Here is a 23,879-nt window from a genome sequence, read left to right on the forward strand (position 1 = left end):
GTGTTATAAACACCTGTATACCTGTACATCACTGTGTTATAAATACCTGTATGTCACTGTGTTATAAATACCTGTATACCTGTATGTCACTGTGTTATAAATACCTGTATACATGTATGTCACTGTGTTATAAATACCTGTATACCTGTATGTCACTGTGTTATAAATACCTGTATATATGTATGTCACTGTGTCATAAATACCTATATACATGTATGTCACTGTGTTATAAATACCTGTATACCTGTATGTCACTGTGTTATAAATACCTGTATACCTGTACATCACTATGTTATAAATACCTGTATACCTGTATGTCACTGTGTTATAAATACCTGTATACCTGTACATCGCTGTGTTATAAATACCTGTATACCTGTATGTCACTGTGTTATAAAAACCTGTATACCTGTACATCACTATGTTATAAATACCTGTAAACATGTATGTCACTGTGTTATAAATACCTGTATACCTGTACATCGCTGTGTTATAAATACCTGTATACCTGTACATCACTGTGTTATAAATACCTGTATACCTGTACATCACTGTGTCATAAACACCTGAATACATGTATGTCACTGTGTCATAAATACCTGTATACCTGTACATCACTATGTTATAAATACCTGTAAACATGTATGTCACTGTGTTATAAATACCTGTATACCTGTACATCACTGTGTTATAAATACCTGTATACCTGTACATCACTGTGTTATAAATACCTGTATACCTGTACATCACTGTGTCATAAACACCTGAATACATGTATGTCACTGTGTCATAAATACCTGTAAACATGTATGTCACTGTGTTTTAAATACCTGTATACCTGTATGTCACTATGTTATGAATACCTGTATACATGTATGTCATGTCACTGTGTCATAAATACCTGTATAAATGTATGTCACTGTGTTATAAATACCGGTATACCTGTATGTCACTGTGTCATAAACACCGGAATACATGTATGTCACTGTGTCATAAATACCTGTATAAATGTATGTCACTGTGTTATAAATACCGGTATACCTGTATGTCACTGTGTCATAAACACCTGAATACATGTATGTCACTGTGTCATAAATACCTGTATACATGTATGTCACTGTGTTATAAATACCTGTATACCTGTACATCACTGTGTTATAAATACCTGCATACCTGTATGTCACTGTGTTATAAATACCTGTATACCTGTACATCACTGTGTTATAAATACCTGTATACCTGTACATCACTGTGTTATAAATACCTGTATACCTGTACATCACTGTGTTATAAATACCTGTATACCTGTATGTCACTGTGTTATAAATACCTGTATACATGTATGTCACTGTGTTATAAATACCTGTATACCTGTATGTCACTGTGTTATAAATACCTGTATATATGTATGTCACTGTGTCATAAATACCTATATACATGTATGTCACTGTGTTATAAATACCTGTATACATGTATGTCACTGTGTTATAAATACCTGTATACCTGTATGTCACTGTGTTATAAATACCTGTATACCTGTACATCACTGTGTTATAAACACTTGTATACATGTATGTCACTGTGTTATAAACACCTGTATACATGTATGTCACTGTGTTATAAATACATGTATACCTGTACATCACTGTGTTATAAACACCTGTATACCTGTACATCACTGTGTTATAAATACCTGTATGTCACTGTGTTATAAATACCTGTATACCTGTATGTCACTGTGTTATAAATACCTGTATACATGTATGTCACTGTGTTATAAATACCTGTATACCTGTATGTCACTGTGTTATAAATACCTGTATACCTGTACGTCACTGTGTTATAAATACCTGTATACCTGTATGTCACTGTGTTATAAATACCTGTATATATGTATGTCACTGTGTCATAAATACCTATATACATGTATGTCACTGTGTTATAAATACCTGTATACATGTATGTCACTGTGTTATAAATACCTGTATACCTGTATGTCACTGTGTTATAAATACCTGTATACCTGTACATCACTGTGTTATAAACACTTGTATACATGTATGTCACTGTGTTATAAACACCTGTATACATGTATGTCACTGTGTTATAAATACATGTATACCTGTACATCACTGTGTTATAAACACCTGTATACCTGTACATCACTGTGTTATAAATACCTGTATGTCACTGTGTTATAAATACCTGTATACCTGTATGTCACTGTGTTATAAATACCTGTATACATGTATGTCACTGTGTTATAAATACCTGTATACCTGTATGTCACTGTGTTATAAATACCTGTATACCTGTACGTCACTGTGTTATAAATACCTGTATACCTGTATATCAATGTGTTATAAATACCTGTATACCTGTATCAAATAATGAAATGGCATACAAGTATAAAGACTAGAGAACTTACTACTATAAAAACATAGTCCACCATAATTTTCTGATACTATTAAAAATTTTTTTTTTTTCAGAAAATTAGACAATCTGTCACCAGCTTCCTCTCCTGCCTCTAATCAAAGGTCTCCAGATAGTCCTAACAACTCACAGGTGTGTATGAACTGGAGGTACTGTGTATTTAGATTTGTTGGTCCTAGCAACCTACAGGTGTGTATGAGCTGGAGGTACTGTGTATTTAGGTTTGTTGGTCCTAACAACTCACAGGTGTGTATGAACTGGAGGTACTGTGTATTTAGATTTGTTGGTCTTAGCAACCTACAGGTGTGTATGAACTGGAGGTACTGTGTATTTAGGTTTGTTGGTCCTAACAACTCACAGGTGTGTATGAGCTGGAGGTACTGTATATTTAGGTTCGTTGGTCCTAGCAACCTACAGGTGTGTATGAACTGGAGGTACTGTATATTCAGGTAATTTTGTTTTGTGAGGGAGAGGAGTGTCCAATAGGGGAACTAAAGCGATCACTTAAAAATTTTCCTATATTATGAAAAAAGTTTGATGAAACTTTGTTTCAAATATTCTTGTGTGAATTTTCTGTAAATCAAGGGTCTGCAGAAGGGCAAGGCCCAATAAAGGAAATGGTGGTAAGATTTTAAAATGATTATTTTTATGCCTGCCTAAAGGTATTTTCTGAACAATTAGTGTTAGGCTTTAGAACTCATCATCTTTGGGAAAAGTGTAACAATTCAATACAGTTTGCTGCTAAAAATGTTTTGAAGTGAGAAATATCCAGGTGAGTGATACAAGCCTCTTAGGCCTCTTGTTTTCTTAAGAGTATTCAAATTTCAAATAATGAAGAGCAGAATTATGTAGAGAAATGAAGGGAAAAAGTCCAACTTTTAAAGAATAGATTAGAAATCAAAACAATGGTGGGCACCAAGATTGTCTGGGTTCTTGTAATCCCCCTGTAAGATCACAACAACAGAAGCAACTAGATCAGTATATTAGGATTCAGGTGAACATAAAGGAATATAAGCTTTTTTTTACTTAGCCTACTCACCTATAAGTACAAATGTATTTAAATATTTTTTCACTGTTTTTCAGAAACGGCCTACTGAATCTGTGCTTGATCTGCTTCCATCCAAGAAACAGCGCATCTCCCACTCTGTTGCCAAACCCAGAAAGGAAAATAAGCCATTGATTGGCGAGGTCCTCAAGCATGACCAACATCTCACAATCAATGGCCATGACCAGACGCACAAAAAGGAAAATATTGATGGTGTGTTCAGGATGGATACATTACACTTATTACAGCAGTAGATAGCTAACTCTCAAAGTTTAAGTCTGTCAACTTAGTTATTAGCTCACCTGAATCGACAGGCCACTTGAGCTTAGGCCATGGTGTCCTTCGTCTGTCTGTACACTGTCAACATTTGAACAACTTCTTCTCAATAAGCAGGAGTCCCACACTAATGATGTTAGACGGACTAGCTCCTTGAATAAGGCATCTTGACCTATATTCAAAGTCACAGCCTGAAAGGCTAGTTAGACATTATTTGGCTCCAAAACGCTACTCTTCCTTAACGCTTGAATGGATTTCAACCAAATTTGGTCTGAAACATCACTGAGTATGGAAAATTATTGCTTTAATTCAGAAAGTTGAATCAGTCTGAAGGGACTTGCAGGCAGGGCCCCAAAAGGGGAAGTTAGACAATATTTTGCTTCCAAAAACTACTCATTCTTAATGTCTGGGTAGATTTCAAGAACTTAGATGATTTCGCCTTCCACAAGCTCATTGGTCATAGTGTTTGTGTATTAGCATGCTTCAGGAATAGGATTTCAGGAAATTAACTACACAAACTGGGAAACTCTGTAATGCAATATAACAGGTCAACAATTCAGGTCCATTGGGCATATTGTTTGCTTTTATTTTTAAGATATTCCTAATCTTAAATGTTTTAATAATTTACTAACTGTAATGGGTTTTTTTCTTTACAGAAAGAGTCCAAGTGGCCACATCAACATCAGACAGTCCAGACTACATGAAGTAAGTATGAAAAATGTAGAACAGTGTTGTTTATGGAGGTGGTCCCTTAATAAAGTACAGATATGAACTTGTGGTCCTTTGATAAAATACATATATGAACTTGTGGTCCCTTAATAAAGTACAGATGTGAACTTTTGGTCCCTTAATAAAGTACAGATATGAACTTTTGGTCCCTTTATAAAGTACAGATATGAACTTGAGGTCCCTTAATAAAGTACAGATCTGAACTTGTGGTATAGATGTTTAAAGAAAGCTTTCTTGTATCTTAAACTTCTAATCATGTTTTCATTGAAATGAGAAGATCATTTTATTCATTATGTATTTTTCCAGCACCTACCATCCAATCTCCACTGCTGAACAGCGTCAACGCTACAAACAAGAGTTTAATCATGAATATGAGGAATACAGGGGTTTGCACATGAATGTAGAACGAGTATCAAAGAAGTTCATGGATTTTGAAGCTATGCTTAAAAGAGCCCAACCTGGATCAGAAAGTTATGAGGTACGAACAGACTTTTAGGTGGAGGGGGACCAGGGTCAGAAAGTTATGTGGTACGGACAGACGTTTAGGTGGAGGGGGACCTGGGTCAGAAAGTTATGTGGTATGGACAGACTTTAAGGTCGAGGGGGACCTGGGTCAGAAAGTTATGTGGTATGGACAGATTTTAAGGTGGAGGGGGACCAGGGTCAGAAAGTTATATGGTATGGACAGATGTTAAGTGGAGGGGGACCTGGGTCAGAAAGTTATGTGGTATGGACAGATGTTAAGTGGAGGGGGACCTGGGTCAGAAAGTTATGTGGTATGGACAGACTTTAAGGTGGAGGGGGACCTGGGTCAGAAAGTTAGGTGGTATGAACTGACTTTAAGGTGGAGGGGGACCTGGGTCAGAAAGTTATGTGGTATGGACAGATGTTTAAGTGGAGGGGGACCTGGGTCAGAAAGTTATGTGGTATGGACAGACTTTAAGGTCGAGGGGGACCTGGGTCAGAAAGTTATGTGGTATGGACTGACGTTTAGGTGGAGGGGGACCTGGGACAGAAAGTTATGTGGTATGGACTGACTTTTAGGTAACGGGGAGCTGGGTCAGAAAGTTATGTGGTATGGACAGACATTTAGATGGAGGGGGACCTGGGTCAGAACGTTATGTGGTATGGACAGACGTTTAGGTGGAGGGGGACCTGGGTCAGAAAGTTATGTGGTATGGACTGACTTTAAGGTGGAGGGGGACCTGGGTCAGAAAGTTATGTGGTATGGTGGTATGGACAGATTTTTAGGTGGAAAGGGATGAATATGATGCCTTCAGTTTTTTGGTACTAATTACTGTTACTGGTGAACACCATTTTTAGGTTACTTAAGACAAAGTCTTATAGTGACATATTTGTTTGGCTTTGTGTGTCAATATCAATATCATCAATATAGTGTGGGTTCCTTAACTTAAACATTTTCTATTTCTCAAAACATTCCCCTCACTTCATGGGACTTCAAACATATCACTTCAGTCTAACTATCATCAATGTCACAATTTCTTTATTGTGACACTTGCTACTTACCCTATCATTTTGCTATTCTATATATTCTAACAATTTTCTCAAAATCATTCTTCTTCTGTTGGACTGCCTGGATTCTGTCTCAATTTTGTATGAGCCATGCTTTAATCATGGGAATTAATTTGGAGAAAAAAAAAACCATTGAGTGTTCAGCCTACTGGAGCCGGAGGGGAGGGGAGGGGTGGTATCAAATAGTGGAAACAAAATAAATTCTTAACAATCCTTACTTTGTTGGAATGATTCAGTTTTTTTCCAAATTTGATCTGAAACAACCTTTTGGACTTTTAACAGTTCATCTAACCCCTTTAGGCAGAGGGGTGCGGCCTAACAAGGAAAATAGTTTCAAGTGTTTTTAATATGTTTTCTTTATTTAATTGAATACATTTTACCAAAGTAAAAACCAATGAGTTTTACAGGCCTGATATGCCTTTTGGTTTTTCATAGAAAATTTTAGTAATAAGTTATAAATATTGAATTCTTCTTATCTATTATGTAGGAAAGTCGCTAATGTTGTTTCTTTTATTTTGTTCTTGCATTTCAGAATTTGAAGAACAAGATTCGAATGGAATACAAACTACAAAAAAGTGATGTGAAATACATTGATCAAAAGAAGAGGTTTGACTATTTACACAAAAAGCTTGGCTTCATAAAACAGCTGATTCTGGAATATGACCATATGCAAACAAATGTTGACTCCTAGTGAAGGCCTAAACCTTCCTAATATTGCTCAAATCTCTATACACATTGGATTATTTGATCTCCACCTATAAGATGGAAGACTTGGCTCGCCTCAGGACCTTGAGTTAGCGGGATCTGTGCAACAGCTGTGGATGTACAGCTAACCGGCAAAGATTAAAAAACTTTGTGCATATAAAGCCTCACCAGCAAGGACATGATGATAGTTTAGTGTTCTTGGTCATTACTGGTACATGTAGCAAATCATGCACAGCCTTAATGTGTTGACAGTTATAGCCCAGATGAGTGCCTTGGATACCAGTAGTATTGTGTAGCCCATATAAACAGATTGGCTCATTTCTTTCACTGTTTTATAAAGCATATTACCATTATGGTGGATGAAATATCAGATACCTTTAACAATGAAATTTCATCTTGGCTTTTAAGTCTGATTGGTTAACACAAATTACATTGGTGACAGGATTTTTTTTTTATATAACTCACAAATGTGTACATTATCCTAAAGTAAGAGAGTGAGAATGTGTTCTTTGTATTTATAGAATTGACAGTAATTTATTGTACAAGTTATTTATACAGAATCAGTGTTGAGAACTTGATTCACTTACACACTCGGCTTTTATGTTCAATGGTACTTTGTGCTTTGGTAAAACTTTTTCAAACAAGTACTTTATAAAAGTGGGTGCATCTCTTAGAAAAGAGTCTTAATAAGATGAACTATTACATACAAGTACATATTTAATTGATGAAGATTATTTGTAATATTTGTGTCATATTCAATGTGTCCTTAACCCATATCAAGCCATTTTGTTATCCAGCTGAAACAACAGAATCTAAATTCAAACTCAAATCTTATGAAAAAAAAAGAATAAAAGTGTCAAACAATGAATTAAGATAGGCACTTTTTATAGGTAGCTGTGATTTCTCTAACTATATATTAGCAATAAAATATACAAAAAATTTACACCATCAATAGACAAAGTGTGTGGCAAGAAACCAGCATTGTAAGCTCACCTGGCCTGAAGGAACACGCCAGCTTATTCCATGGTGCTGCATCCATTGTCTGGCTGTAGGTTGCTGGGATGAAACCAGACAAAGATTAGGAAAAGAAATGACTATGACCCTTATTCAAGGTCACAGGGGCCAAATTGAAAAATACCAATAAAACAGCTTCTTCTTTGTTTGCAAAAAGATATCACCTTTACCCATATTCAATACCACAGGGGTCAAATTTGTTCAAAGCTTTAAACAGTTTCTTCTGATTAACCAAAAAGTTTCAGGAATCTGATATTGGCAGAAAGATCTTTGGGTTGAAGCCTAACAGAGACTTCTTCTGGTCAATTTAAAGTCTAAGAAGCAGAATATCGGATGGAATTACAACAGATTTTGAGAGAAAAAAAAAAAATATCGGCAATTAACCTTAATGTAGGTCATAATGCCTTTGTTTAGAACTGAGTGTTAAAAGCTTCAGTTTGATGTGGAAATTGGTTAAAATTGATTTGATATGTCCACTTGGAATGCCAGTGGTACACATGTTAATATATTTGTCATGAGCAGTGATTGTATTTTTGATCAACATTGAATACCAGGTGAGCAATGCAGGTCACTGGGCCTTTTGTCAAAGTTTTGAGAGCAACAAGCAATTCCAATTCACTTCAGGTCATCAAACACTGCGCTTCCCACACAACAGTTTGTAATTTATTGATTGTATGTTAAAAACAGTCTAATTGCCATGGAACCCACTCGCTAACACTTTTTGCTGTCTTCTCATCAATAGCATTAAAATTCTCTTTCCCTTCTTGTCTCAAACTCCAACCCAAGCCATACATTCTTCTTGGACTTAATCTCTAAGATTCCAAGGGGGCTCCTAAACCCTTTATGCTTTCATTTACCCACTCAGAGAATATGTCTCTTTTTTGTTTTACACTGTAAAGTGCCCATATGCATAGATATTACTTCCATACATACATATGGACAACCCCTGGAAAAAAACTCATTTTTATATCATTATTAATGCATTATCACATCGTAGTGTTCTATGCGCTGTGTAAACTACTGTGCTTGGCAAAGGTTTCAGGTCAGTCTAATGTGTACTGAAGTAGTCCACATAAAGATTTCAGTCCAGAACAGTTTGAAGAAAAAGGAACCCATTGTATGATTCTGTCTGGTACTTCTGCATTTACATAGGGTAGTATGATCTGTTTGCGATGTGAACTCTCTACTCTAAAAGTATCACTGAAATTTCTGTCATTAAACATTCTCTCTTAATGAAAGAGCGAGTTCTCTCTCTGTAGCAAGAAATAACTTGTTAACAAACCTGGATTAACCTGTGAAGCCTAAAAAAGATCCGACTACTTCAGTATCCCTGACCTCTCCCTTTTCCATGGCAACAACTCTACCAAAAGCATGTCAAACAATTTTTTTTGCTTGAATCTAATTATATACATAGTAGAATGGCAATGTTGGCTCTCTTATAAGTTTCTGAGAGTATCTAGGTGTTCCATGTTTGTGTCAAAGAATGTTTTCAACATGATGATCAATGTTCGGTCTTCCTTCCAGCATGTTTCACTTCATTCTGTTACATGTTGCACCAGTGTTTACCAATCTGAATGGCAATTATGAAACTGCTAACTTGTCTCATCAGTCAGGAATGCTTTCATATTGTGCAATGTTTCCTGAACAGGAATTTGCTAGTATCCCTTTGTAAGATCCAGTTTGGAGGTGAAAATATCTTTATGATGTCCTGTCAGGATGTTATGTATGTCACCGATAGACTCAAATCTTACATTCAGATTACACAGACTTTGTTTCTGTTGTCCTTTACATGGATGATAGATAGGTTGTAAGGTTGTCATCTTCCTTCCTGGTACATTTTCTGTCCGAAAGTAAATTTAGGGTTTCTGTGTGATTTATACTGTCACATTTCTTTATCATTTCAATACCACTTTTATTGACTCAGCTGTTTACTGCTTCCCACGTCAATTTGTAAAACATCTAGTTGAAAATTTTATGGATTGTATTTTTCATGAAAAAAAAGTTACAATCCTTCTGCAAAATAACATATTTCAATTTCATGAATTAATTGAATCTTACATGCTATCTATTACATTTTAAGTAAATGATTTGGAAAGTTTCGACATGTACTGTATATGTAAAAATTGGTAATTACATCAACACAGTGTGTTTACATAATCAACAGTGTATCACATCTGTAAAGACTTGTTTCTGATGTGACACAGTCAGTGAAAAAAACAGCAGTTACACATATAAATATCAGAGAGAGATTGATATGTTAATCTTTGGATCATTTCGTCCAGGACAATTGGTATCAGGTCACTGTATGGTATTTTCACCTGTTCACCTGATAATAGTATTAGACCATCAATTAGAGTTAAAAATTAACTATGAACTTGATTTGTAAGGTATAGATAGAATGACCTGACATGTGAAGTCCAATTATTGACCAAGTAACGAAACAATTGACACAGACATAGCAGTCAAAACGTGCATCTCTAATGACTTGTGATACTGTATCATAATAAATAGACATTTCCGTTGTGTTATTATCTACAGGAAGCATTTTTCATTTTCTCATAACATAAAACTATTCTAGTAAATTGTCGCATCGAATTATCGTAATTTCTTCTATAATAAAAAAAAGAGAGATATTTTTTCTAACTGGGTTATTTATTTGTGGACAACTTAGTGTTTTACAAGTGCCATCCTTAGTATTTCAGTCACATTAATACATAGTTGTTTGTCTTACTGCATTACTGTGTTATTACCATAGCACTTCTGTAGCATTTCCATCTAAGATGGTATAGCAAGAATGTACAGCACACCACTTCTGGTATGTTTCCTCTAGTATATACATGATAGAGGGCCTCGCATTATACAGGCATTGAAATGTTTAACATTCCCACAAATGTGCTTTAATTGCGTCAATCGTTTTTGACCGCGTCTCTGCCTTCCTTTCATTCATTTGCATTTGTTTGCATTGGCTTTTGTTAGCATTTGCGCCCACCGGATGTATGTCATTTTGAATTCAGTAAATATTCATGATGCCATGCAGTAGTAAAATTTTAAATAATGCCAGTGTGACATCCATATGGATGAGGACCCAAATACTGCAGTATTATCTCTCTACGTTTCAGTTTGATCACTAAAATGTAGAATTAGAATTACACAGTAATGGTATTAAACATGTTTCAGTTTTTAATCTAATTTGTATTTTTGTCCAATAATTTATTATTTATATTAAGTAATTGAAATGGGAATACAGTTATCACTGAATAAATATGCTTGATGATTTGCATTGATTATTGTGGATTTATGTATTAATATGTTCCATATGTCAAATCAATAATACCTATCAATAATATACAGTTTTATTTCAATTATATCTTGTCATGATGTAGATCTGACTACTGACCAATGTTGGTCTCTATGATAGATCAGATTATACCTGGGGGCACTGACCATTGGTATAATTACAATCTGGGTGTCACCTGTCATTTTGTCGTTAACAGAATGTGTTGGGAGTTATTTAGATTCAGATTCTTTTGTTCCCTTGGGAATTAAAAAAAATGACAATATTCTGGTGTAAAAGCGCTGTGATTAATATAGATACAAAATGTGCACGATACAGATGTACCAATTTGTACAAAGGAAACAACTATGTAGATCTGATCTACAATTGATTTTCTACAAATACTGTCTAGCAATTGGGCTAGTGAGAAATACTTGGTGTGTTTGAGTAAGCTAAATATCATCATAATTTCAATGACTTGTAGAAATATATATAAATTCCCCCTCAAAGAATTTATTTCGCTCATGATCTGCTTGATGGCAACACCAGAAATTGATCTGTTACTTTCTTCATTTAGTAGCAAAATACATATGAGATTGTATATAGATTAGCGACTTATGAAGAGCCAATGCTGTCTCTGTTTCTATGTATATCGTTTGCTTTTCTGGTCTACTGTACGTCATACACTGGATTGCTTGCAGTAATTTTTCTATGCTCTGTTAGACGTCACTATAATGAGAACAGTCTAGCAGAGTAAGTTGTAACAAAGACAGGTAATCCTGTTTATGTACTGCCATTGTCATTTTTTCATGTGCATTTTGTGTTTGTGTTTTTCTCAGATTGTTCCTCATTTTGCTTTCATGTTTATTGTTTATAGTTTTGTGTTTATAATTGTTTGCTCTTACCAGATTGTTTTGCGTTTTCTTTGCATTCAGAAGAAATGTTGAATGCTTTGGAATCTGTATTTCCTTCCATTTTTTATTCGTTTGATACTTTTTTTCATTTCAAGCTTGCACTGTTTGTTGAGTGAACTCATCTGGACCTCTATCTAACCTTTGTTTTATGGGCTGAATGACTTGGGTTTACTCTCTGCTCATCACAGCAGACACATGTGTGACAAAGTGGTTTCCAGTTTTCATCAGCTTTTAGACCATTTATACTTACAATGACTGAGTCAAATATGGAACATTTCATACACATGGTCTCTATCTATCCTGTGTAATATGGTGAATCCACTGTAATTTTACAACCTTGAACCATCACACCAGTTCCTCTAACATCACACATGGTCTCTATCTATCCTGTGTAATATGGTGAATCCACTGTAATTTTACAACCTTGACAAACATTTAAGTGAACCAAGAAAAACTTTCAAAAATAATTCTGCTTAGTGTTTTAAACTCATGTTGATAGCAATACCATTTGCATCGAATTCTTTATATTCATTGTGAAAGAATTGTGTGAAAAATTGATTTGGACTCTTCCGACCGAGCTACTCTGAACACATCTCAGTCCGGTTATGGCAAATCAATATGATTTTAATGGTAGCCTGATGTAGCAAACTTCTCAAATCTTTATAGAAATGCATCTATATCATCCCTCTGTTCATCAGATTTAGGTAGAATCGGATTCTATGACTTAGACCTAGAGTCTTCAGTTCTATTTCTGGCTAGTGGTAGTTTACTGTGAACATGGTCTTCATCATCTCTTGAATGGCCTGTATCCAACTCTCAGACTCACTAGGTTTCCATTGGTGCAGCTTCATCTTTTATCTCAGATCTTTCCTCTCTTCCCTTGCTACACTGTATATATTCTTGCTCATTTGTTGCTACTTAATTTTGTAACTGTCTTTTAGTCCTAATCATTCCTCATATGTTGTTAAGAATGAAAGTATGGTAGTTGGACAACACTATAGTAAGAGTGCAATCGCTGTTTCATCTTTCTTTGTAAAGAAATCTCTCATTGCAAAACGAAAATAATGTTTCTTCAGTAAAGAATGATGGTGTACAGGGTGGAGAAATTAAATGTTCTTATAGAAGAAATCTTACTAAAAGAAGGTGTTGAAGATTGGTCAACCGCTCTTTAGAATTCTTTAAAACCCACATACCATTCATTCACTTCTAAACCAAAATGTAAAATAAAACAGATTTTTTTTTATCTTGTACAAATAAAAAAAAAAAAACCATTTTCTCTAATTGACATGACCTGATCAGATAAAAAATGACAAACATTTTGATATCATATTGAATATCTACAATAGCATCATTATATGAATATACCATGGTCACTGAACCTCTCATCACACATCCATAAAAATTGCTTTTAGCTTGTAAATATCTGACCAGATGCAAACTATCAGTCCTGTAAGTTAGACTAGACAGTGCTAATCATGTAAGTTTTGACAAAACTTTGGTGTCAGTGTTGAACACTAATTGCTACATGTGACATCTTTGTTCATCAATATAATGTTACAGTTGTAAAGGTAGTGTGTCAGTGTTTCCTAAGCCAATCAATGGTACAGTACCTACCAGACAAGTGAGGCTAATATTTAGATTACTGTCAACCAGTTACAAAACTTATTTATTGATCTGTTCCTATCTCAAAATATTTGTCATGCAAATGGCTGTTGCACAGTTTCCTACAAATTGTTTTATTTTCTACAATTGAAATGTTTATATTTAATTGCATAGCATTGTAATAGGCCTTCCCTTGTAAACGTATAATTTGACCATTTTCTGGATAAATTTGATGGTATGTTGACTTGTGTGTGTGTGTGTGTGCGTGCGTACATATATGGTGAAAAAGTATTCAATGATTGTCCTGCCACAAGGTCTTTCTGTTTGGAGGCAGAGTCTAAGAAATCTTTGTCATTGTCCTCATCTGCCTGTGCTGACTAATATTGCCACTTCCCCTTCCCCCAGCATATGTTACTTCAGATAGAAGTCCAGCCTTAATGTTTGTCTTGAACATGTGCAAGGTTAGGACAGAAAGATTGCTCATAGAAAGTGTCAGAAATGCTTGTTAACGTGTTGAAAATGTGCCATCGAACAATTCGGTGATGTCAACAAAACTTGTGTACATTATTTCAAATCGCCCTTCATCCGTGGTCCATCCGTCTGTAAGCAATTTTTGTTATCACTATTTCACAAGACATACTAGATGGATCTCTTACAAATTTCATTAGCAGTTTCCTCTTGGTCCCAAATTGCGCTGGTTTGATTTTTGGACTAATCAGGAAATAAAAAGGGGCAATAGACATCCATATTGAATTTTGACTTTTGAAAATTTATTATTTTATGATAAGTACTGGATGGATCTCTCCATGGTTCCTAGTTGTGCCCATTTGATTTTGGGACAAAAAAACAAAATCACAAAGAGAGGTGACCATCTTGGATTTGGCACTAAAAATTATTATCATTATTTCTGCAAAAAAAGATTCAAATTTTGTATCATTAAGAGCAAAAACATTGGACAGAAGAGAATAGATCTTTTAAAGAATAAAGACCAAACAATGGTGGGCGCCAAAATTCCACTGAGATCTCTTGTTGTAAACTTGATTTCAAGCCAAAACCACATTTAGTTTAAACAGTATGTGGCTTATATGAAATTCTATGCTAATATCGCGGAAGTTTTATTTCAAAAAGGGTTTCTGGACTTACTTTCATATTTTTTTCTGTCACAATCCTACAATACTTATCAATGTTGGCCTCAATTATGAAATATTAAATAAAGAAAGTAGAAAATGCTCTTGACTAATTTGAGAATTATAATTCTCCATGTGTCATAACCTATTAGCCAATACACTTCATTATGAATGGATTTGTACATATGGAGATGTCAATTGACCATCAAAACTAAATTATCATAAATATCATAATGAAAGATTACCACAACATTCTCCTTTGTTGCTGACCTCTAGTCATCAAATATCTGGTCATAGCCTTTAAAACAACAAAGATGGCAGGATGTTTTTAAGGGTCATTAAATAGTTTACTTAATTCTATTGTACAGTTATCACATCTTAATGTATTTAGATGATGTGATATGCTGCGTTTGAACATAACTTCTTGACTCTACATAAATAAAATTGTTATTCAGCTCACCTGGTATGCCATACCTTAACATCCTTGTATTTCTGTCTATTCAACCTCTGACAACAATTTCATGCCTTCATTTCTGGATTTCAAGGGGCAGAACCAAAAGGGGAGAATTTATTAATCAATATAACTATAAATAACTTATTCTCTATACATTTGATTTCCCTCATATTTGGTTGGAAGCTCTCAGGGGAGGTGGAGACCTCAAAATTGTTCAAATAGAGGGGTTGATCTTTCTTCTGAAATATTCTGAAGGGATGACGAGGTTATGTCCAATTTTGGTTTGAAGCATCCTTGGATAAAAAAATATTCAATTTCGTTTAAACAGTGGATCATGCACCCTCTCCCTGGCAGACCAAGGGTTCTTGACTCAATAGAGGGATTGCTTTAAAAAACCTGTCTTCTGTATGAAGGCATTCTGGTTTGTTCAGGAGCATTCTTGGTGGATAGAGCACCAATTTTGTTTTAATGTCTCTGTCTCCTGGGGCCTTACGGATGGAGCCTAATATGGGGAAATCTGTTTTATGTAAATCAAGGGTCTGCAGGGGGCAGGACCCATTTTGGGTAATGAGGTAAGAGTTTTAGATAATTCTACTGGTATAATGGGATTTTGTGAATGTATCTACTTTAGGGATTAAAAATCCTTATTTTTTGTTAGAATGTAACAATTTATATCTTGGTGATTTAAAAACGTTTTGTATTGGAAGCCAAGATATCCAGATGAGCAATACAGGCATTATGAACCTTTTGTTCAGGCACTAATCTAGAGTAAAGAAATCGGGATGACCTGAGAAAATCAGGTTGAAGATGGTTATACTGATTCTTGTGGAGGTAGACAATCCAGCCAATCTTTTCGTGGTAGAAAAGGGGCCTACAAGCTCTCGCCGAGTAGGGAGAGTACACTGCTCAATTATCTAATTAGTGTTGCCTAATTCATGTTTACTGACAAGCTTGGGAGCACACCAGTGTACAGACAGGATTTCCCAAATATCAATAGCAGACTTGGACAGGACCCAGGAGCATGTCCTGGCAAATAGTCAGTTAAGATGAGGTCATAATATATAGATAGTGATCAGCATGCACAGGAAACCTGCTCGGCAAAATGGCAACCTTATAGTTATGGTATAACATTGTCAAGACGTTCCTCAATCAAAGCCAATGATTTAACCATATCAGTCTCAAACAAGAGGCCAATAGGGTCTGTATCGCTCACCTGACTTTGCTTAAGTGAAATTGGGTCGTTAAAACTAAGGAAAAGGAGTTCTGTTTCCCCAGTGGGCCCCAACCTTTCGTCTCTAGGGAGTCAGCCAAATCATTCACGCTTCAGATAAAATTGTGACAGGATCCTCCCAATCCTGCAGAAAAAGGGAGATTTCAAAGAATTTGTTGTATTTCCCCTAAAATGGGTCCTGTCCCTCCCACCCCCGGGGTCCGTGACCCACCATATCTACAAAATTGATTTCCCTTTTCCTAAAAATACGCAAGACCTAATTTGGACAAAATTCAATAATTCCTTTATGAGTAGTAGGAATTTGAAAAAAAAACATGCAATTTTTGCCCATTTGGACCCTGTCTTTCTGGTCCCAGACCCACTGTTCAACAAAATGAAGTGTTACTCTTCCCCCAAAGATGCTTGTGACCAAATAAGGTCGTATTCATTTGTACCCTAGTCATTAGCCCTGCAGATGAAGCATTACAGTCAGGAGTGCCATTACAATGCACAGATGGGCGGGCCCTTTTGATTACAGTGGAGTGAAAATGGTGTGCGCTGCCGTGATGAAATTATACATCATCACATGCTTACAGCTTCTGTGCACAGCCAGCGTATCAAGTTTGCAGCAGGACAAGGTACGACCTCAAACTGTTCTTGCATTTCATATTTACGCATTTTGCTCATAAATATTGGTTTATTTAACCGTAAAGATGAAGTTGTCTTCCTTTTTCCTCTTAGTATGTTACAAAGCTATCAAATGCGCAAACACTATTGCTCTGGAGTCCCACGATACCCAAGAGCTGAACACAGGTAATAGAGAGGTTTTGATAAGCCTATTTCTTTAGAACTGGATGGCGATTTCTCATGTAGGTTCCCGTTAGTCCCTAGTTGTGCCCATTTCATTTTGTGACTGACGAGGAAAAATATAATTATCGGAGTTTGATGGTACAGAATTAGCCGATAATTATTTTCCCTTCAGTGTCATACTTTCCGATAGGGGGTGTTGTGAATGCACGTGCACGAGGTGTCGGTGACTGTCGGGTCATTCAGCGATAGTCGCTCCGACAGTGCACATGACTTGATTTGAACAACGGTATGGATAGTGAGGGCCAGGAGACACGTGGCAAAGGGGACATTTCCGGTACGTTAGCCCAACTCCTTGACGAAGTTAAGAGTCAGAAAGCAGAGCTGTGTTCCCTTAGGAATGAAGTACGTGGTTCGGCAGCCACTGTAAGTTGCGAAGTTAAAAAGTTAAAAACGGACTCTGATTTTAATTGGCGTTTCGAGGGTAATAAAACCCAATACAAGTTCAATAGTGATATTTTGGACAGTGTGACACAGGCTGTGTGGGCATTGGACAATAACAAGCTTTCATATTCTCGTGAACTGTTTAATGAAGTGTCTGACAAGCTTAAACAGCGTAACAAACTTATACGTATAGCCGATACCTCAGAAGGAGTGTGGGAAACAGTTCGACAATACGAGTCCCAGCCAGTAGCTAGTGATTCTGACGACGAGAGCAAAATTAGGAGGGCGGAAGCTAGAGCCGTAAAGAAGAAGAAAGATGCGTCTCGGAAAAAATCTCAGTGGTTCAAGTTTGCTGGTACTGGTATTACTAGTGGCAGTAGCGGTGTATTGGGAGGCCAGGGAGCGGTTAAGGCGGTTGGACAGCCCTTTCCTGGAAGCAGATACCCCAGAGGTCCCGGGGGTCAGCCTGCCTACCTCAGGCCAGGGACGTCGTTACGGTCGTATGGAGGAGGAGCATGTTTCAGCTGCGGTGAATTTACACACTTCCGACGGGACTGTCCTTACACAGGAGGAACAGCGGTACCAACGAAAAAATGAGAGGGCAGCGATGACCGGAGATGAAATGGAAGATGAGTATTTTACACAATTTACACGTGATTATTACGAATATGAACAGGGGGATAAGAAGATTTTGGTAAAAGGGAGGTTGAGAGAAAATTTTGATTTTTGGAAAAGTATTGGGGCTAATGAGTACATTTTAGATGTTATTTTCAATGGATATAAGATACCATTTTATTCAAATCCTGAAAGTTGTATTTTAAAAAATAACAAGTGTAGCGACGCGTGGGTCACTTCGTGTCGTTTTTCGGAATTTAGTACAACCCTGTCCGAGGAAGCGAGGAACTCTGGGAGAAAAAGTGACGTCACAGGCTCTTCCTTTGGAGGCCAAGATACGATAGGTCGGTATTGAAATTCAGGCAGGGTAATCTGTTAGATTTTTGTGTTGTCAGCGCCCATCTCTTCCCTAAAATGTTATAAAATGGTTTACTAAACATCAGTTGCCACCTACAACCCGATAGGTTTGATTTCCGACCGTGTAATTTGGTATATTTTTCGATTTATGCAGACTTAAGTTTTGGCGGGAACCTCGTGTCGTGATTGAGGGGAACGTTCGCTAGCTGTTGAAATTTTGTTAAATAGTGGATAATTCGAGAATTGGTATTCTCGGGGAGTAGTTTTCTCTCGTTCGGTGAGGCTAATTTTGTGTGCCCCCCTCGCCAAGACGAACGTAGGAGAAGGCGGTAGTGTTGAGTTGGACTTTGTAAATTTGGAGTCGGTCACGTGGCGGAGATTTGTCCGTTCGGCGAGGTTTGAGACTCGCTCCGAGGAACGGTGTCAGATTCCGTGGGCCGAGAGTTAATTTAGCTAGAGAATTTCGACAACCACGACATTGGTTCCTGCCTGGTAGTTAGTTTAGGTAAAAGTTTGTTTATTTCAGGTGGCTTCTGTACATTGTTAGGGTTAATTTAAAACACTCACTGAGCCGATTAAATGTCTTTCATGCTAAACTTTACTCTTGTAAAATATATAATAAATTGTTGAATCTGTTTAATTCTTCTCGTCATTATTGCCAGTACTTGGTCGAAATTTGTTAGTGAAATCTGCAAGCGAAAGCGGAACCTCCGGCGGGACCGGTGCTAAAAAGATATTATTAGGAGTATAGGGAAAATTAAGGTTTAAAGGTCAAGATAAGTTATAAATAATTCTATCTGAAATTGGTTCGACTGTTTGATAACTACTTCTATTAAAAACTTAGTCATTAAGTACTGGCAACGATGGCGGAGGGCGGTGAGTTTAATTTTGATATTCCGGACTACGGAATACAGATAGAATCAATGCGCCAAAGATTAGATGAGCTGTTGTGTAGGAGCGAAACGCGTGGAAGGCGGCCGGCTCGTGAAAGGGAAGGGGTGGGCGATGGCAAAATTGGGGAGGCCGCCCAAGATACGGGGTCCCCTCGCGGCCTAGGCCAAGGTACGAATAGGGAGCCCTCTAGCTGGAGTCCTTCAAGGATTAGGTTTAGTACACCCCTTGCTGGCTCGACCCCTAGATCAAGACCCGGGGCAGCCCCTTCGCAGGCGACTCAGCCCCAGTCGCCCCAGTTAGTTCCCCTGCCCAAACCCATAGTTGTCCCGGAAGCTTATAATGGCCAGGGTAGTTATAAAGATTGGTTTACACACTTTGAGGCTTGCAAGACCATTAACGCTTGGACAGAGGCTCAAGCTTGCCAATTCCTGGCTGTGAAACTCAAGGGTACGGCCCTTAGGGTATATAGTGATCTAACCCCCACAGAGCGCTTGGACTATAAAAGTGTGACGTCGGCACTTAAGTCCAGATTTGACCCCGAGAGGGATGTGGGTGTGTACTGGGCCCAGCTTCGGGGAAAAACTAGGAAGAAGGGGGAGTCATTATCCGAGTTGGCTGGGTATTTCCAAAGGATAGCAGCTCGGGCCTATCCAGACTCTGATCAGGAGACGCGGAGTATTATTGAGATCCAACATTTTATTGATGCACTGGACAATCGGGAGGTCCAGAAACAGCTAAGAAGGAATAAGCCTTCCAGTTTAGCAGAGGCCGTTCGTATGGCCCTTGATGAGGAGAGCTATGATCGGATAGGCGGGTCTGCTAGGATACCCCAAGCGGGGGGGGTCGATAGCTTAACAGAACCCCCCGTTGTAGAGAGGGAGGAGGCTCGGACCTCAGAGCAAGAACAAATAGCCACTCTTGTTAAGAAGATAGAGGCGTTGCAGGCCCGATTTAATAGGGATAGGGATTATCGTAGGGGAGATCCGCCACCCCCCCGTCAGGGAAATTACTATGGCCAGGCTCAGAGGGGGCCTCAGTGCTTCAGGTGCTCTATGTCGATCGGGCGTCCGCGCTAAGTTCGGCATCAATATGGCGACGTCGGGGGAGCCTGTGGGCAACTCCGGACCGTCGAGTGGGGAGGCGTCGTAGACGGCCTCCCGACTGGATGCGGTCCGGGGCCTATGACCTCACCTGATTGGCCCTTCAGTACATTTATTTGTGTAGGTTAGGGAAGATGTCTGTATAGTAATTTAGATTATGTAGATCCTGTCTGAACTATACTTGTTTTATCTTTCATGTAAAATGGTGCTCTTGACACCCCCTGACCTGGGGGAGGGATCAAGACAGAAGAGGATGACCCGGGCCCCTGAAACTGCCGGCGACCTGTCCATTGGTGAATCGGTATAACGTTCATGCAGTGCTGCGGCTGGATACGTCCTGGGAGACTCCCGCCCTCCAGGAACCTTTGGTATTTGCAATGATACAGTTTTCTCTTATGTGCGCGGGTGATTGAACATTGGGATAGCCACCATGGACCCCTGGGGTGGTGGCCACACCCCAGACGTGGCAGTGACCCCCAAATACCTACTCGGAGACCTGGAGACAGGCAGACGTCCCTGGCGGTGAGAGACCTCCACACCCAATCAGGAGAACTTTCGTTTCTGGTGGTAAATAACTGTATGCGCGCAACTCGAGGACAGGTAACCAGGGGCCCGTGGGACACCAGAGTCGACGTCCACAACAAATTTCCCTCCCCCAGAGAGGCGTGTCAGACACATCTTTAAACACTACGGACATTAGTGACTTAATTGAGTAGGATGTGATGTTGTATATAGACCAAATTGACACCTCCTGTTTCCTCTTCTCTCTTCTAGATTTCGCCATGAACAGATTTGTTTCGGGAAAGGTTGCCCTTATTGGACACAGCTATATCACCAGACTGGAGAACCAGGTTAGGAGGGAGTGGGAGGGGAGGTTTAGAGAAAATTTGGGGTTGCAGGGGGTGGACAGGAACGCTATGGAGGTTGGTAGATGACATGATGGCGAGGCCGGGGGTGGTGATATTTCGGGGGGAATGACATAGATCGGGATTTCAACATGCATATGGGGTTAATGGACAGGTTATTGGGGGGTGGCCAGGGTGGCGGTCATGAAGGTGTTTCCGCGTCTGCGCCCTCGGTCGGTGACCCCGGCGGAGTATGCTGCGCGGCGGGCCCGCCTTAACCTAGCCCTCAATTTCGAGTTGCGGGAGCGGGGCTTGGAGCTGGGCGACGGCGTGCACCTGAACCCCACAGGGATGTTCATGAGATCCGCCACCTGGAGATAAGAATTGGGCTGAAAGTAGGTTAGGTAGCAGAGAGAGAGAGAGAGAGAGAGAGAGGAGAAGAGAGAGAGAGAGAGAGAGAGAGGAGAGGAGAGAGAGAGGGATAGAGGGGGAGGTAGAGGCAGGGGAGCATGGGAACAGGAGGGGGGGAGACAGCGTGTTAGGATAGAGTGATAGGAATTTATTAGTTGGTGTCATGTTATAGGTAGTACAAGTCGGGCCAGGTGTTCAAGGGGAGATAATTGGGCAAGTAGGTTAGGTAGCTGGGATAGAGGGGGAGGTCCCTTGGACGGGGTTGGTCAGGGTGGCCAGAGTTGATACGACCAACACTTTCGATTAACCTTGTCCTGACTCCCCCATAGTCAAAATTCATAGGGTGGGTTATTCGGCTTGATAGGTTAGATAGGCTTACAGTTTGGTTGGGTTAGAAAGGGAGGTCACCGGGTAGGGGCTGGTCTGGGTGGCCAGAGTTGATACGACCAACACTCAAGATTAGCCTTGCCTTGACTCTCCCAGGGTTCAAAATTGATGGGGTGGGTTATTCGGCCTGGTAGGTTAGTTAGGTTGGCTTCGAGTGGGGCTCTAGTCCTTGTGGCTAGAGTTGATACGACCAACACTTGGGCGGAGCACCATTCACAGCCATTTAGTTAGAATAGGGGAGGGTGTCCGAATGCCTGGACCGGCTTAATTCAGTCATATGTTAGTATAGGGTGGCTTCCCCAGTGATAGCTGTGGGTAGGGGGGAAAACTCTTGGCCGCCGGAGGAGGAGCAGAATATTTTTTTTCAAGTTTGCTAATTTTATATATGTCATATATTTTTGTTATTTTTATTTTTTGTTATACAAGTAAATACCTCTGAGAGGAAATCATGTTGCCACCAAGGAGATGGTGATTATGGAGGCATTGCCCCTTAGCCAAGAACCTGACTAGTGCTAATACGGGTATTTCTGTTCAAAATGGGGGGTTTCTGAAGTCTGGAATGATGAATTTATATATTTTCATTCGACTGTGGTAATAATATTGAGGTACCACTAATAGACTAGTAATGATCATCATGATAGCCAGTAGTGAAATTCGAACATGGAATGTAATGATTAAGCAGCAGCCATAACTAGTCGGGTTCTTCTATATTGTAAACTGTAGTTCAAATTGTTATAATGTAATGTACACAGTAGAATTGTAACTGTACTCTCTGAATATTTTTCTTGGTTCCAGTTAAACTTGTTGAGATAAAAATGTAAAAAAATTCGATTGTTTGGAGATGACAGTAATGGCCCACAGTGTATCAATTCAAATTATACTAATCAAATAATGTACTGTTATATTGGCTGCTAGCCTGAATTATCTGTAACTTAAGCACTAGGAATGATTACCATGAACATTATGCACTTATCTTAGAAAGATGTTTAAAATATGCTCAATTGTGCTCATCTGTGCTTAAACAACCATTACCATGTACATCTGGTGCTACTCATAGAAAAATGCTCCAAGGATGCTTAAAATAAGCTCAAGTGTGCTCATCTGTGCTTAACAACCATTACCATGTACATCTGGTGCTACTCATAGAAAAATGCTCCAAAGATGCTTAAAATATGCTCAAGTGTGCTCATCTGTGCTTAACAACCATTACCATGTACATCTGGTGCTACTCATAGAAAAAAATGCTCCAAAGATGCTTAAAATATGCTCAAGTGTGCTCATCTGTGCTTAACAACTATTACCATGTACATCGGGTGCTACCCATAGAAAAATGCTCCAAAGAGGCTTAAAATATGCTCAAGTGTGCTCATCTGTGCTTAGCAACCATTACCATGTACATCTGGTGCTACTCATAGAAAAATGCTCCAATGATGCTTAAAATATGCTCAATTGTGCTCATCTGTGCTTAAACAACCATTACCATGTACATCTGGTGCTACTCATGGAAAAATGCTCATAAGATGCTCGCCAATGCTCAATGATGCTTAACATGCTTAGGGATGCCAAAAACTTTCCTCGCAGTGGAGAGAATGTAAATTGTATCTACAGCCTGAAGAGATCAGGAGTTGTTGTGATTGAAAGTGTTCAGAAACTGAGTTAACTGCACCTTGAGAAGAACATCTGCTTAAAATTATGAATTTTAT

At 38.6% G+C, this 23,879-nt stretch overlaps 1 protein-coding gene across 1 annotated transcript in view; it reads left to right on the forward strand.

Moving 5' to 3' along the window:
• The window catches only part of LOC132556092 (RNA polymerase II elongation factor ELL-like), a 36,891-nt gene extending 21,780 nt beyond the window's left edge, over positions 1-15,111 (forward strand). Inside the window, exons 8-12 of the mRNA XM_060220480.1 lie at positions 2,490-2,565; positions 3,517-3,691; positions 4,411-4,459; positions 4,790-4,961; positions 6,549-15,111. Of these exons, the coding sequence (XP_060076463.1) occupies positions 2,490-2,565; positions 3,517-3,691; positions 4,411-4,459; positions 4,790-4,961; positions 6,549-6,707 (631 nt within the window). The 3' untranslated portion in view covers positions 6,708-15,111. The remainder of the gene's footprint in view (positions 1-2,489; positions 2,566-3,516; positions 3,692-4,410; positions 4,460-4,789; positions 4,962-6,548) is intronic.
• Positions 15,112-23,879: the final 8,768 nt, after the last annotated feature.

This window comes from Ylistrum balloti, unplaced genomic scaffold (genome assembly GCF_031769215.1).
Source record: "Ylistrum balloti isolate Yb309-2 unplaced genomic scaffold, AGI_CSIRO_Ybal_v1 Utg370544, whole genome shotgun sequence".
Lineage (NCBI taxonomy): Eukaryota > Metazoa > Mollusca > Bivalvia > Pectinida > Pectinidae > Ylistrum > Ylistrum balloti.